We start from the raw sequence: 14,074 nt of genomic DNA on the forward strand, positions 1-14,074 counted from the left end.
AGGCATACTTGATTTGTTAGCATGGACAATTCTATCCATCCATCCATCCATTTTCTACCGCTTATTCCCTTTTGGGGTCGCGGGGGGCGCTGGCGCCTATCTCAGCTACTATCGGGCGGAAGGCGGGGTACCTTTCTGTGTGGAGTTTGCACGTTCTCCCCGTGAATGCGTGGGTTCCCTCCGGGTACTCCGGCTTCCTCCCACCTCCAAAAACATGCACCTGGGGATAGGTTGATTGGCAACACTAAATTGGACAATTCTAACATTACTTAAAAGCAGGTTGGCTTAGTGCTCTCCAAGTGCTGCTTGACTGCTTGTTTCCCCGCCTAGTGTTTGACATACTTGCCAACCTTGAGACCTCCGATTTCGGGAGGTGTGGGGTGGGGGTGGGGCGGAGGCGTGTTTGGGGGCGTGGTTAAGAGGGGAGGAATATATTTACATCTACAATTCACCAACTCGAGTATTTCATAATATTTCATACGATTGTAGCTGAGATGGGTGCCAGCGCCCCCCGCAACCCCGAAAGGGAATAAGCGGTAGAAAATGGATGGATATATATATATATATATATATATATATATATATATATATATATATATATATATATATATATATATGTATATATATATATATATATATATATATATATATCTATCTAAATATATATATATATATTTATATATATATATATATATTTATATATATATATATATATATATATATATATATATATATATATATAAATATATATATATATATATAAATATATATATATATATTTAGATAGATATATATATATATATATATATATACATATATATATATATATATATATATATATATATATATATATATATATATATATATCTATATGTATATATATATATATATATATATGTATATATATATATATATATATATATATATATATCTATCTAAATATATATATATATATTTATATATATATATATATATATATTTATATATATATATATATATATATATATATATATATATATATATATATATATATATATATATGTGTGTGAAATACTTAACTTTCAGTGAATTATAGCTATATATATTTATGTTATTATATATATAAATAACATAAATATTTTAATTTGAGACGGCACCTATCAAATACACAGTAAGAAAAACACAGTTGTTCTATAACTGTACTGTGCTTGCTGGGTACTAAAAAACAACAACAACACTTACCTTTCACTATTTGAGTAATCTTTGTTCTGCCATTTTTTTCTTAATTTTGCTTGTCGACGGTGTAATATATTGGGTTGGAATCAATAACCAGGCGAGGTGATGGAGTTACGTCTCTTTACTGTGGGTTTCAGTCAGAACAGACTTCCTCACTTGCCGTCAGGTGCCCAACACCACGTAAATCGTTGGCCAATCAAAAAGCAACCCCATAACGCTATAACCAACATTCACCAGGAGATGGCAACAGACAACATAGATTACAGACGGCGTCGCCATGGCTGTAACTTCCTCATTCTTCTGCTTCGTCTCCTTGTGTGTGCAGTTTTTTATTCAAATCCGTAGATGTTGTAACGTGATTGAGCGTGGCCTCCAGCTCCATCTGAATTTCGGGAGATTTTCAGGAGAAAATTTCTTTCGTGAGGTTTTCGGGAGAGGCGCTGAATTTCGGGAGTCTCCTGGAAAATCCGGGAAGGTTGGCAAGTATGGTGTTTGAGCAACCGAACATGACATTACGTGCATCAACGGAATTTAATATATGGCACCAATTGATTTAATGACTAGATACCAGGTAGAATCTACTGAATCTGGTACCCATCCCAATATCACAGAGAGAGAGAGAAACAGAGAAAAAAGTGAATAATCTGATTACAAAAAAAAGCTTTTGACTAAAATGACATTTATTTTGGCATTTATTGACAGCAAATCTGAAGTCAGCCCGATACTTTACCACATGAAATTCCCTTCAGTCTCTTTCTAGAGCACCAGTTAATTAAAGCCCCAAAATCCAGCGAGTCCATGTGATTCAGACCAAGTGCGACCCCTGCAGGAGAGGGAGTGTAGTGTATTTGGCTGCAGAAGAAGAAGAGGATGATGATGATGAGGAGGAGGCATGAGCTGCAGCCCTTCTTTTCAGCTCCCTGGAGATCTGCAGCCAAGATAGCGTGTAGCAGCAGCATCCGTACAAGCAGTCGCTCCACACGCTGCCCTGCAAGGGAACACGAGTGGGAAGCTCAGGATGAACACATGATCCTTAAAAATCATATCTAATCACACATGATTCTTGTCTTCATGTGCACTCTTCCAGGTCGTAAACAATGTTACCAGCAAACTAGACTGGCACCACCAAAACGCAACATTCCTAATATTGATATTATCACCAACATGAATGAATGTTCCTGCCAGGAGAAACTAAGATTTTTTTTTATTTTTTACATGCTCTGAGCTTTTATCCGTACTGAGAACGATCCGCGGCCCACTCCGCCTCCGAAGGAGCCAACATTACCAACCACCTCCTTCTATCGTGGCAACGCTCCAACTCCTACCGCCCCCACCTCCATCTTTCTTTCTACTCCTCGATCTTGCTGAGCAAAGCATCTAAAAAGTCCTGTTAAGGTTGCAGCACCACGCCTTTGGGTTGGACCCCTCGATGCTAATAACGCTATGAGACATTTCACACCAAAGGTGTCAAACTCAAGGCCCGGGTGGCCAGATCTGGCCCCCCGTTTTAGGAGCAGCCAGTAAATAATATGCGTCAATAAAGGACTTGAATTTTTTTTTTTAAATGTTGTGCTTTCTTTCCATTTTGATAGAAACAAACGTGAGTGCATATCTGTTAAAGGGGAACTGTACTTGTTCACAATCAATATGAAAGACATGACAACTATATACATATATATATATATATATATATATATATATATATATATATATATATATATATATATATATATAAATAAATATATATATATATATATATATATTATATATATATATATATATATATATATATATATATATATATATATATATATATATATATATATATATATATATATATTAGGGCTGTGAATCTTTGGGTGTTCCACGATTCGATTCAATATCGATTCTTGGGGTCACGATTCGATAATATATCGATTTTTTCGATTCGATTCCCGATTCAAGAACGATTTTTTTCCGGATTTAAAAAATACATAGGATTTCAGCAGGATCTACCCCAGTCTGCTGACATGCAAGCAGAGTAGTACATTTTTGTAAAAAACTTTTATAATTGTAAAGGACAATGTTTTGTCAACTGATTGCAATAATGTACATTTGTTTTAACTATTAAACGAACCAAAAATATGAATTATTTTATCTTTGTGAAAACATTGGACACAATGTGTTGTCAAGCTTATGAGATGGGATGCAAGTGTAAGCTACTGTGACACTTTTTACAATTTTTTATAAATGTCTAATGATAATGTAAATGAGGGATTTTTAATCACTGCTATGCTGAAATTATTACTAATATTGATACTGTTGTTGATGGTATTAATTTTTGTTTCAATACTTTTGGTTTGTTCAATTTTGTGTTTGTGTCTCCTCTCAAGTGCTCTGTTTATTGCAGTTTTGAGTGTTGCTGGGTCAGGTTTGGTCTTGGAATTGGATTACATTGTTATGGTATTGCTGTGTAGTGGTTTGTTGGATTGATTAAAAAATAAATAAAAATAAATAAATAAATAAATAAATAAAAAAGCGATTTTTAAAAACTAGAATCGATTCAGAATCGCACAACATAAACGATTCGATTCGTATTCGAATCAATTTTTGCCCATATATATATATATATATATATATATATATATATATATATATATATATATATATATATATATATATATATATATATATATATATATATATCATAAGCTTGACAACACACTGTGTCCAATGTTTTCTCAAAGATAAAATAAGACATATTTTTGGTTCGTTTAATAGCGAAAACAACATAAACGATTCGATTCGTATTCGATTCGTATTCGAATCGATTTTTCCCCCACACCCCTATCTATCCATCTATATATATATATATATATATATATATATATATATATATATATATATATATATATATATATATATATATATTAGGGGTGTGGGGGAAAAATCGATTTGAATACGAATCGAATCGTTTATGTTGTGCGATTCAGAATCGATTGTAATTTAAAAAAAAAAATCGCTTTTTTTTTTTTTTTGTTGATATACATATATGTATATATATATATACATATATATACATATATATATATATATATATATATATATATATATATATATATATATATATATATCAATATATATATATATGTATAAAGCATTTTACACCAAAAATAAAAGTCTGCTTATAGGAGAACCAATGGACGGTCCTCTATTCTGCCCATAGAACCCAATAAAAAGCACCAACAATCCTCTATTTATATTTCGTGACTTGATATTACTGATATTAGTATTTATAGTATTTATATTTATTTATTATAAGCGGTAACACGGACAAACTATTTATAGCGGTGCAGTGATCACTGTGCCTATGTTTATGAGTGTAAAGCTGCTTCCTTGCTTCCTTTGCTAGTGAAATTTATTGGAGATCATAAACCTCACACCTGGACAGTAGAAGGATGATGATATAATCCAACAAGTTGGTACACATTGACAGGTTCTGTTTGTCTTGTCCTTTCAATCATAACCCCTATTGGGGCCAGACTAGTGAGGCGAACAGGAAGTAGCACTGAAAATAATATAAGAGTGCTGAAAAATAAACAATACCAAACACAATAAAGAAAATAAACAAAGTCCAAACCTGTCATGACAGTCATGAAAGTTACACCCCCCAACAACAACATTCTATCAGTTGGCATCCTAATGACAGCAGACATTGTACAGTAAGTGCCATCCATCCATCTTCTTCTGCTTATCCGAAGCCAGGTTGCGGGGGAAGCAGCCTATGCAGAGAAGCCTAGACTTCCCTCTACCCAGCTATTTAGTCCAGCTCTTCCCAGGGGATCCCGAGGCCTTCCAGGCCAGCCAGGAGACAGTCTCTCCACCGTGTACTGGGTCTTTCCCGTGGTCTCCTACCGGTCGGACGTGAGGACATTCTGAGCAGATGCTTGCACCACCTCATCTGGCTACTCTTGATGTGGAAGATTAGCTGCTTTACTCTGAGCTCCTCCCGAATGACAGAGCTTCTCACCCTATCTCTAAGAGAGTACAGCCACCCGACGGAGGAAACTCATTTCAGGTGTTTGTACCTGTGATCCCTTTAGTCATAACTCAAAGCTCATGACCATAGGTGAGAATGGGGACGTAGATCGACAGGTAAATTGATTGCTTTGCCTTCCGGTTTAGCTCCTCTTGCACCACGACGCACCGATTCAAGGTCCGCATCACTGCAGACGCTGCACCAATCCGCCTGTCGTTCTCACGATTCCACTCTTCCCCCACTCGTGAACAAGACCCCGAGGTGCTTGAACTCCTCCACTTGTGGAAGGATCTCCTTCGCAACCTGGAGATGGCACTCCATTCTTTTCCTGACAAGAAACATGAAGTCAGACTTGAAAGCGCTGATTTTCATCACAGTTGCTTCACACTCAGCTGAAAACTGATCCACTGAGAGCTGAAGATCCTTGCCAGATAAGCCAGAAAAAAAGCAATGATCTAATCTTGCAGCCACCAAACTGGATCCCCTCAACGTCCTGACTGCACCGAGAAATTGTCTCCATAAATTTAATGAACATAATTGGTGACAAAGGTCAACCCTGGCAGAGTACAACCCTCACTGGAAATGGGTTCGACTTACTGCTGGCAATAACAAGTCGTTATCCATGGCTTTGCCAAACTCCTCCCGTGTCAGAGTTTTTGCCTGTGCAACCGCCAAAGCCGCACACCGGAGTCCCATGAGCCAAAAGGACCCAATAGGACTCCTTCAGCTTGAAGGCATCCCTCACCGCTGGTGTCCAGCAGGGGGTTCTGTGATTACCGCCACAGCAGGTACCGAGCACCTTGGTAGATCGCCTGCCTCGACAATAGAGGCACGGAACACGGTCCACGTGGACTCAATGTCTAGTGCCTCCTTCGTAACATATTTGAAGTTATTCCAGAGGTGGGACTTAAAACTCTCTCTGACAGGAGACTCTGCCAAACGTTCCCAGCAGACCCTCACTATGCCTTTGGGTCTGCTAGGTCTGTCCGGCATCCTCCCCCACCATCGTAGCCGACTCACCACCAGGTGGTGATCGGTTGAAAGCTCCGCCCCTCTCTTAACCCGTGTGTCCAAAACATGAGACCGCAAATCCGATTAAACATCCACAAAGTCAATCATTGAACTGTGGCTTAGGATGTCCTGATGCTAAGTGCACGTATGGACACCCAAATGTTTGAACATGTTATTGGTTTGGGACGATCTATGACAAGTACAAAAGTTCAATGACAAAACAAAATACGCTTTGAGTCTCCCAGTAGAACAAGGGAATCACCAGAGGGAGCACTCTCCAGTACTCTAGGGCAGTGGTTCTCAACCTTTTTTCAGTGATGTACCCCCTGTGAACATTTTTTTTAATTCAAGTACCCCCTAATCAGAGCAAAGCATTTTTGGTTGAAAAAAAAAGAGATAAAGGAGTAAAATACAGCACTATGTCATCAGTTTGTGATTTATTAAATTGTATAACAGTGCAAAATATTGCTCATTTGTAGTGGTCTTTCTTGAACTATTTGGAAAAAAAGAAATAAAAATAACTAAAAACTTGTTGAAAAATAAACAAGTGATTCAATTATAAATAAAGATTTTTACACATAGAAGTAATCATCAACTTAAAGTGCTCTCTTTGGGGATTGTAATAGAGATCTGTCTGGATTCGTGAACTTAATTCTAAACATTTCTTCACAAAAAAATAAATATTTAGCATCAATATTTATGGAACATGTCCACAAAAAATCTAGCTGACAACACTGAATATTGCATTGTTGCATTTCTTTTCACACTTTATGAACTTACATTCATATTTTGTTGAAGTATTATTCAATAAATATATTTATAAAGGATTTCTGAATTGTTGCTCTTTTTAGAATATTTAAAAAAAATCTCACATACCCCTTGGCATACCTTCAAGTACCCCCATTTGAGAACCACTGCTCTAGGGACTCCAAAAAAGGACTCAGACTCTGAACTCCTGTTTGGTGCGTAAGCACAAACAACAGTCAGGACCAGTCTCTTTGATCACATGAATTTAATATTTAGAATGAATACAAAAATAAAAACATATGTGTTCTTGGCTTCCATAAGGCACGGCGTGGCGCAGTGGTAGAGGGGCCATGTGCAACCCGAGGGTCCCTGGTTCAATCCCCACCTAGTACCAACCTCATCACGTCCGTTGTGTCCTGAGCAAGACACTTCACACTTGCTCCTGATGGGTGCTGGTTGGCGCCTTGCATGGCAGCTCCCTCCGTCAGTGTGTGAATGTGTGTGTGAATGGGTAAATGTGGAAGTAGTGTCAAAGCGCTTTGAGTACCTTGAAGGTAGAAAAGCGCTATACAAGTACAACCCATTTATTAAATTTTTTTATTTATAAGGATTGTGAACGATACGCAAAATTCCTCAAAAAGTGCAGTTTCCTTTTCAACTTTAAAATTGCACAATAATGTAAAATATATTGTAGTAACATACATTTTACTGAAAAAAAACATATATATATATATTTTTTTCCATTTGCAGTAATACACTGTAAAAACAACATGTGATGATTTTTTGGTAAAAACTGGCAGCTCAGTTGTTTATTTTTTAATAATTTATTTTTCAAACTGTGGTACCGTTTTTCCATTTAGAGTAATATGCTGTAAAAAACAAAAAAAACCACCGTCAATTTTACGGTAAAATTCTCGTCACTTTTTTACCGTCAAATCTACAGCTATTATTATACAGTGCACATAATCAAGTGCATAGGCAATTAAGAAATATCATGACAAATATACTTCGATACATAGTACTTTATTGATTCCTTCAGGAGAGTTCCTTCAGGAAATATATATTATATATTATTAACTATAATTAATTAATTATACTGACGATTATATAAATTAATTAATATAATTTTTGATTATTAAGTAATTATACAAATATATTATTTTATATTCACTGTTACTTGCGGCTCTCGGAGGGCAGCCATAACTGCGATGTGGCCCTCAATGATATCAAGTTTGACACCTCCGTTTTACACCATTGTACGCTTGCAACACTCCTGGTGCACAAATCAAGGTCCATTAAGGCCACAAAGAACAAGAATGGACATCAGTGACGTGACCACATGATACCTGTATGCCGTATCGTTCCCTCACAGAGGCCCTCATGGCAAGGGAGGCTGGCGGCACGCAGCCGATACAGTCCAGCAGGGGCAGCAGTGGGCACGCGCCCGCCTTGCTGCTCACCTTACAGGTGAACACCGGGAGGCAGCAGAGGGCAAAGCAGCCTGCAAACACACACACACACACACACACACACACACACACACACACACACACACACACAGACACACACACACACACACACACACACACACACACACACACACACACACACACACACACACGCACACGCACACACACACACACACACACACACAGGCTCATTGCACACAAAATGTCTCTAGCTTGTCAGGTCATAACTTACTTACAGTCGCCCATGTCTTCATGACACGCACACAGACCCGTGCTCCATTGCCCGGCCTCTCGTTTGCCCCTACTTTGCGGCTGGACCCGGATCACATGTCGGGGCATCGATGACCTTTCAAGATGTACTCAAAATTACCACTGAATATTTATTTATTTTTTCTGGGTCACACGACACATGAACATTAAATAATGTTATGATAGTCTGCGCGGGGCAGCACGGTGGAAGAGGGGTTAGTGCGTCTGCCTCACAATACGAAGGTCCTGAGTAGTCTTGGGTTCAATCTCGGGCTTGGGATCTTTCTGTGTGGAGTTTGTATGTCCTCCCCGTGACTGCGTGGGTTCCCTCCAGGTACTCCGGCCTTCTCCCACTTCCAAAGACATGCACCTGGGGATAGGTTGATTGGCAACACTAAATTGGCCCTAGTGTGTCAATGTGAGTGTGAATGTTATCTGTCTATCTGTGTTGGCCCTGTGATGAGGTGGGGACTTGTCCAGAGTGTACGCCGCCTTCCGCCCGGTTGTAGCTGAGATAGGCACCAGCGCCCCCCCTGCCACCCCAAAGGGAACCAGCGGTAGAAAATGGATGGATGATGGTCTGCCCAAGGTAGCGTTCTGGCTAACAAAGCTCAGTGGACCGGATTCGAACCTGTGGGACTCCATTGACTTTTTCCTCATTTTCAGTCAATGTTCTCCTTATACTGCTACAAAGTAAATAGGAAAGCAGAACTTACCTTTCAGTGTAGTCCTCCAAACGGATGTTGTTGCACTTCTGTGTCTGCCTGCTACCCCTTTAACTCCCCGTGTGCTTGACCTGCAGTGTTTTGGTGTAAACACTTACAGTTAAAACTGGTTTCGCTGAGACTACTGCTTGCACAAACAATGTTGACATTGATAACTTTGTCATTTTAGTAAGGATGCTGTGACAACATTTAAGCGACATTTCTATCAAATGAAAACTTGGATACACTTAAGAGCAGTCAGTGTACAGCTTCTAGAGCAGTAGAGTGGAACTTCAATTTACGAACATAATTGGTTCTTGAATAAGGATAGTAAATATAAACGTTTGTATATGGAAGCAAATTTCTCCATAAGAAACAATGTAAATATCAATAATGAGTTCTAGCCTCAACTAAAGTCCATTAAGGTTTGCATACTTGGAACCCAATATAAAATGCAACACCTAACACTGAATATCAAACAAACACAACAATGTTGAGATGGCTCAACGTTCTATTTAATAACAAAGTCAAAACAAGAAGCTGAACTGTTCTTAATTGCAGCTGCACTGCCAACACACACACACACACACACACACACACACACACACACACACACACACACACACACACACACACACACACACACACACACACACACACACACACACACACACACACACACACACACACACACTGTCACTAGCCCTGTGGTGCACTCGGAGTTTGAAATCACAAAACGTTTTCACATTAGCAACCAGTTTCACTTTAGCAACCAGTTGATTACAATGATAAAGAATGAAAAATATATCCATTTTACCTTGTTGGTTAATTTTCTTTGCTTGCAGCGGAAGGATGAGGCAGTGTCGACAACCCTGTGGATACTTCCTGAATATTTCAAACCACACATTGCTTGTTCATTGCTCTCTTTGGACTCATATTGAGCTAGCAAAACTAGAAACATGTTGCAAAATTGCTCAAAACATAGCACTGCTCTGCTGACTGAACAACCACCGGCAGTAGATCGGCTTGCCCGCAATTGCCGCCCCCTATGAACGTGCTGCTGGGTTGGGGTAGAGCGGCTGTGCCAGCAACTTCAGGGTTGCAAGTTCGATCCCCGCTTCCGCCATCCTAGTCACAGCCGTTATGTCCTTGGGCAAGACACTTTACCCGCCTGCTCCCAGTGCCACCCACACTGGGTTGAAAAAAAAAAGTAACTTAGATATTGGGTTTCACAATGTAAAGCGCTTTGAGTCCCTTGAGAAAAGCGCTATATTAATATAATTCAATTTAAAAAAATACAAAATGGTTGTGTTGCAAGGCACACAGTGGGAGGATGAAATGTTCCTACAGTGAGACAAGGTTCGTGCACGAAAGCATATTTTTATTCAGTCTGTTTATTAAACCGAACAGTTTGTACAATGAGTGTGTATACAATCGAGGTTTCAAAAGTGAAACAAATTCAAGACAACCATTATTGACTAAATATCTGCAACACATGAGTGCAAGTGACTAACTTTATAATTCTGAATGGAATTATATTTTCCTATGTTTTCCATGTTCAATTTTAACATGTTGATTTTAAATTCCTTCATATATCAACAATACACGGGTGAATCATTTCAACCTGGTTAACTACCACCAGAACACAAATTCCTCAAGGAGTTTTGAGATTCATATTATTTTTGTACATTTCACTTCAGTCCAAAATAAAAAATATAAATTATACTTTTGTTGATTTTAATTTAAATTATTTTAACCTTTTAAAAGTATAATTTTTTTATTTAGAAAAATGTGCATAAATTGAGTTTTCCATACCGGGGTAAAGACTTTAGGCCTGTAAGATTAGCAATACAACTAATTTTGATGCATTGTAGCTATTTTTCGGACTAAAGGGGTTTCAATTTGGAGTAAATGTGTATGATGTGTCATTATTACTGTTTAGGAATTAGATGGAACAATTTGGGGAACATTTACTATACGCTCTTAATTCAGCCTCAGAGGATTATACAACAATGGCACTTGTGTTGACTAATTTTTAATGGACAGTAAACATATACTGCCATATATGCTGTACATTTACTACTCTAAATTATATATATATATATATATACATATATATATATATATATATATATATATATATATATATATATATATATATATACGTTTCTTTGGTATTATCCCCCATGAAGAATTTCTAGGACAAAGCCCACATGATGTTTCCAGTGATCCTCCCTGGAGTTGTTATTCCTGTTTGTCCCCAATGGAGATGAGTTCAGGTCCTCTGGTGGGAGTTTCAGCCATACCTGCTTGTGGATAAGGGCCATAGCAGCTGACTCGGTTAGATGGTTGGCTAGATTAGTTGAAAAAGTGGCTCTTCATGTGGAGACCATCAGCTTGAAGGGTAAAGTTCATGTTGTTTTTGGAGTTAATTTTAACACTTGAGACATTTGCAAATCTTCAGCGGATGTGAACCTTGCTCCCATTGCTGCAGGATTGACGGACCAAATACATCAGCAAATAAAGAACACAACAGTTAATATGTCACAGATTCATCCTGTCCACAACGGTGCAAAAGACACATCTTTTGTCACTTGTCATACATCAACTCTGACCCATGAGATAACAATTTCTTTTTTTGTGGGGGTATCAGAATATTTATCAGCAAGGATAGCATACATGATGTAAAGGCCCTTAAAGAGACTTGGGACCTCTTTGGGTCTTTTTTTTTTATTGCATTTGAAGATGACGAAATGCCAGATAATTTTCATTTTAAAAAGTCTGCGAAATGAAATATGGCCACAGAAGTTGTAAGGGAATTAATCAAAAAATTGTATTGTCCGTTCTTATTTATTATATTATTTTTAGCATGAGCAATTGAGTGAGTGTATGTTAAAGTTAACTGGGACCTTTTTGGCTCCCATTGACTCCCTTTTATAACGGCCATTTATCGATATAATGTAAACCTGTTGTCTGTGAATGTTCTGATTCATCCAGGTCATTGTCATCTCAGGGCATTCAATCGATTGCAACTGAACTGCTTAGTTGTTCTTGGAAGACGTTTTGCAGCTCATCCGAGTTGGCTTCATCAGTTTGTGTTCATAGACTTAGATTAGTCAGATCTAAGTCTGATTAATCTACGCGGGGTATCTTGACTATTTTGGACTGGTAGTAGTCAATCCATAGCAATCGTTCTGCCACACAATACCTCAATGCTAACGAGGGACATTTACACTTCACTTTGCTTGTTTGCATGAAAACAGTTGTTTTTCTCACTGGGATAGGGCGAAAGCATCCTTGCCCAGGCACAAACTCCTGATTTTTGTAGTATAAATATTTGGGGTGTTGGTATCAGTCGGTGGACTAGGTCTGAGTCTGTGAGCACGAACAGATGGAGCTGAGCAGCAAAATGTCTTATTAGACAAACCAAACAGTCCAGTTGCAATCGATTGAATGCTTTAAACTAGTTATTTTACAATGCTTTTTCCATGAAAACCAACTGATTCTGAGCTTTTCCTTTTGAGATGCATTAACATATTGGAGGTATAATTCTACCCCTCAACTACTAGAGTACCATATATATCCATATAAGACGCATAGTTGCTTTGAATGTGCCAACAACTTCATCCATCCATCCATCATCTTCCGCTTATCCGAGGTCGGGTCCGGGGGGCAACAGCCTAAGCAACCCAGACTTCCCTCTCCCCAGCCACTTCGTCTAGCTCTTTCCGGGGGATCCCGAGGCATTGCCAGGCCAGCCGGAGACATAGTCTTCCCAACATGTCCTGGGTCTTCCCCGTGGCCTCCTACCGGTTGGATGTGCCTTAAACACCTCCCTAGGGAGGCGTTCGGGTGGCATCCTGACCAGATGCCCGAACCACCTCATCTGGCTCCTCTCGATGTGAGGGAGCAGCGGCTTTACTTCGAGTTCCTCCCGGATGGCAGAGCGTCTCACCCTATCTCTAAGGGAGAGCCCCGCCACACGGCGGAGGAAACTCATTTCGGCCGCTTGTACCCGTGATCTTATCCGTTCGGTCATGACCCAAAGCTCATGACCATAGGTGAGGATGGGAACGTAGATCGACCGGTAAATTGAGAGCTTTGCCTTCCGGCTCAGCTCCTTCTTCACCACAACGGATCGGTACAACGTCCGCATTACTGAAGACGCCGCACCGATCCGCCTGTCGATCTCACGATCCACTCTTCCCTCACTCGTGAACAAGACTCCTAGGTACTTGAACTCCTCCACTTGGGGCAGGCTCTCCTCCCCAACCCGGAGATGGCATTCCATCCTTTTCGGGGCGAGAACCATGGACTCGGACTTGGAGCTGCTGATTCTCATTCCGGTCGTTTCACACTCGTCTGCGAACCGATCCAGCGAGAGCTGAAGATCCCGGTCAGATGAAGCCATCAGGACCACATCATCTGCAAAAAGCAGAGACCTAATCCTGCGGTTACCAAACCGGAACCCCTCAACGCCTTGACTGCGCCTAGAAATTCTGTCCATAAAAGTTATGAACAGAATCGGTGACAAATGATAGCCTTGGCGGAGTCCAACCCTCACTGGAAATGTGTTCGACTTACTGCCTGCAATGTGGACCAAGCTCTGGCACTGATCGTACAGGGAGCGGACCGCCACAATAAGATAGTCCGATACCCCA

The 14,074-nt window shown here is 39.3% G+C and overlaps 1 protein-coding gene across 1 annotated transcript; it reads right to left on the reverse strand.

Moving 5' to 3' along the window:
- Positions 1–1,877: 1,877 nt before the first annotated feature.
- LOC133560372 (placenta-specific gene 8 protein-like) lies at positions 1,878–9,511 on the reverse strand. Its single transcript, XM_061912832.1, has 4 exons — positions 9,426–9,511; positions 8,697–8,806; positions 8,338–8,492; positions 1,878–2,203 (listed from the first exon to the last, which is right to left on the reverse strand). Exons 2-4 carry the CDS (start codon positions 8,797–8,799, stop codon positions 2,021–2,023), a joined length of 441 nt encoding a protein of 146 aa, XP_061768816.1. The 5' UTR covers positions 8,800–8,806; positions 9,426–9,511; the 3' UTR covers positions 1,878–2,020.
- Between the last annotated feature and the right edge of the window lie 4,563 nt (positions 9,512–14,074).

This window comes from Nerophis ophidion, linkage group LG10, assembly GCF_033978795.1.
Source record: "Nerophis ophidion isolate RoL-2023_Sa linkage group LG10, RoL_Noph_v1.0, whole genome shotgun sequence".
NCBI lineage: Eukaryota > Metazoa > Chordata > Actinopteri > Syngnathiformes > Syngnathidae > Nerophis > Nerophis ophidion.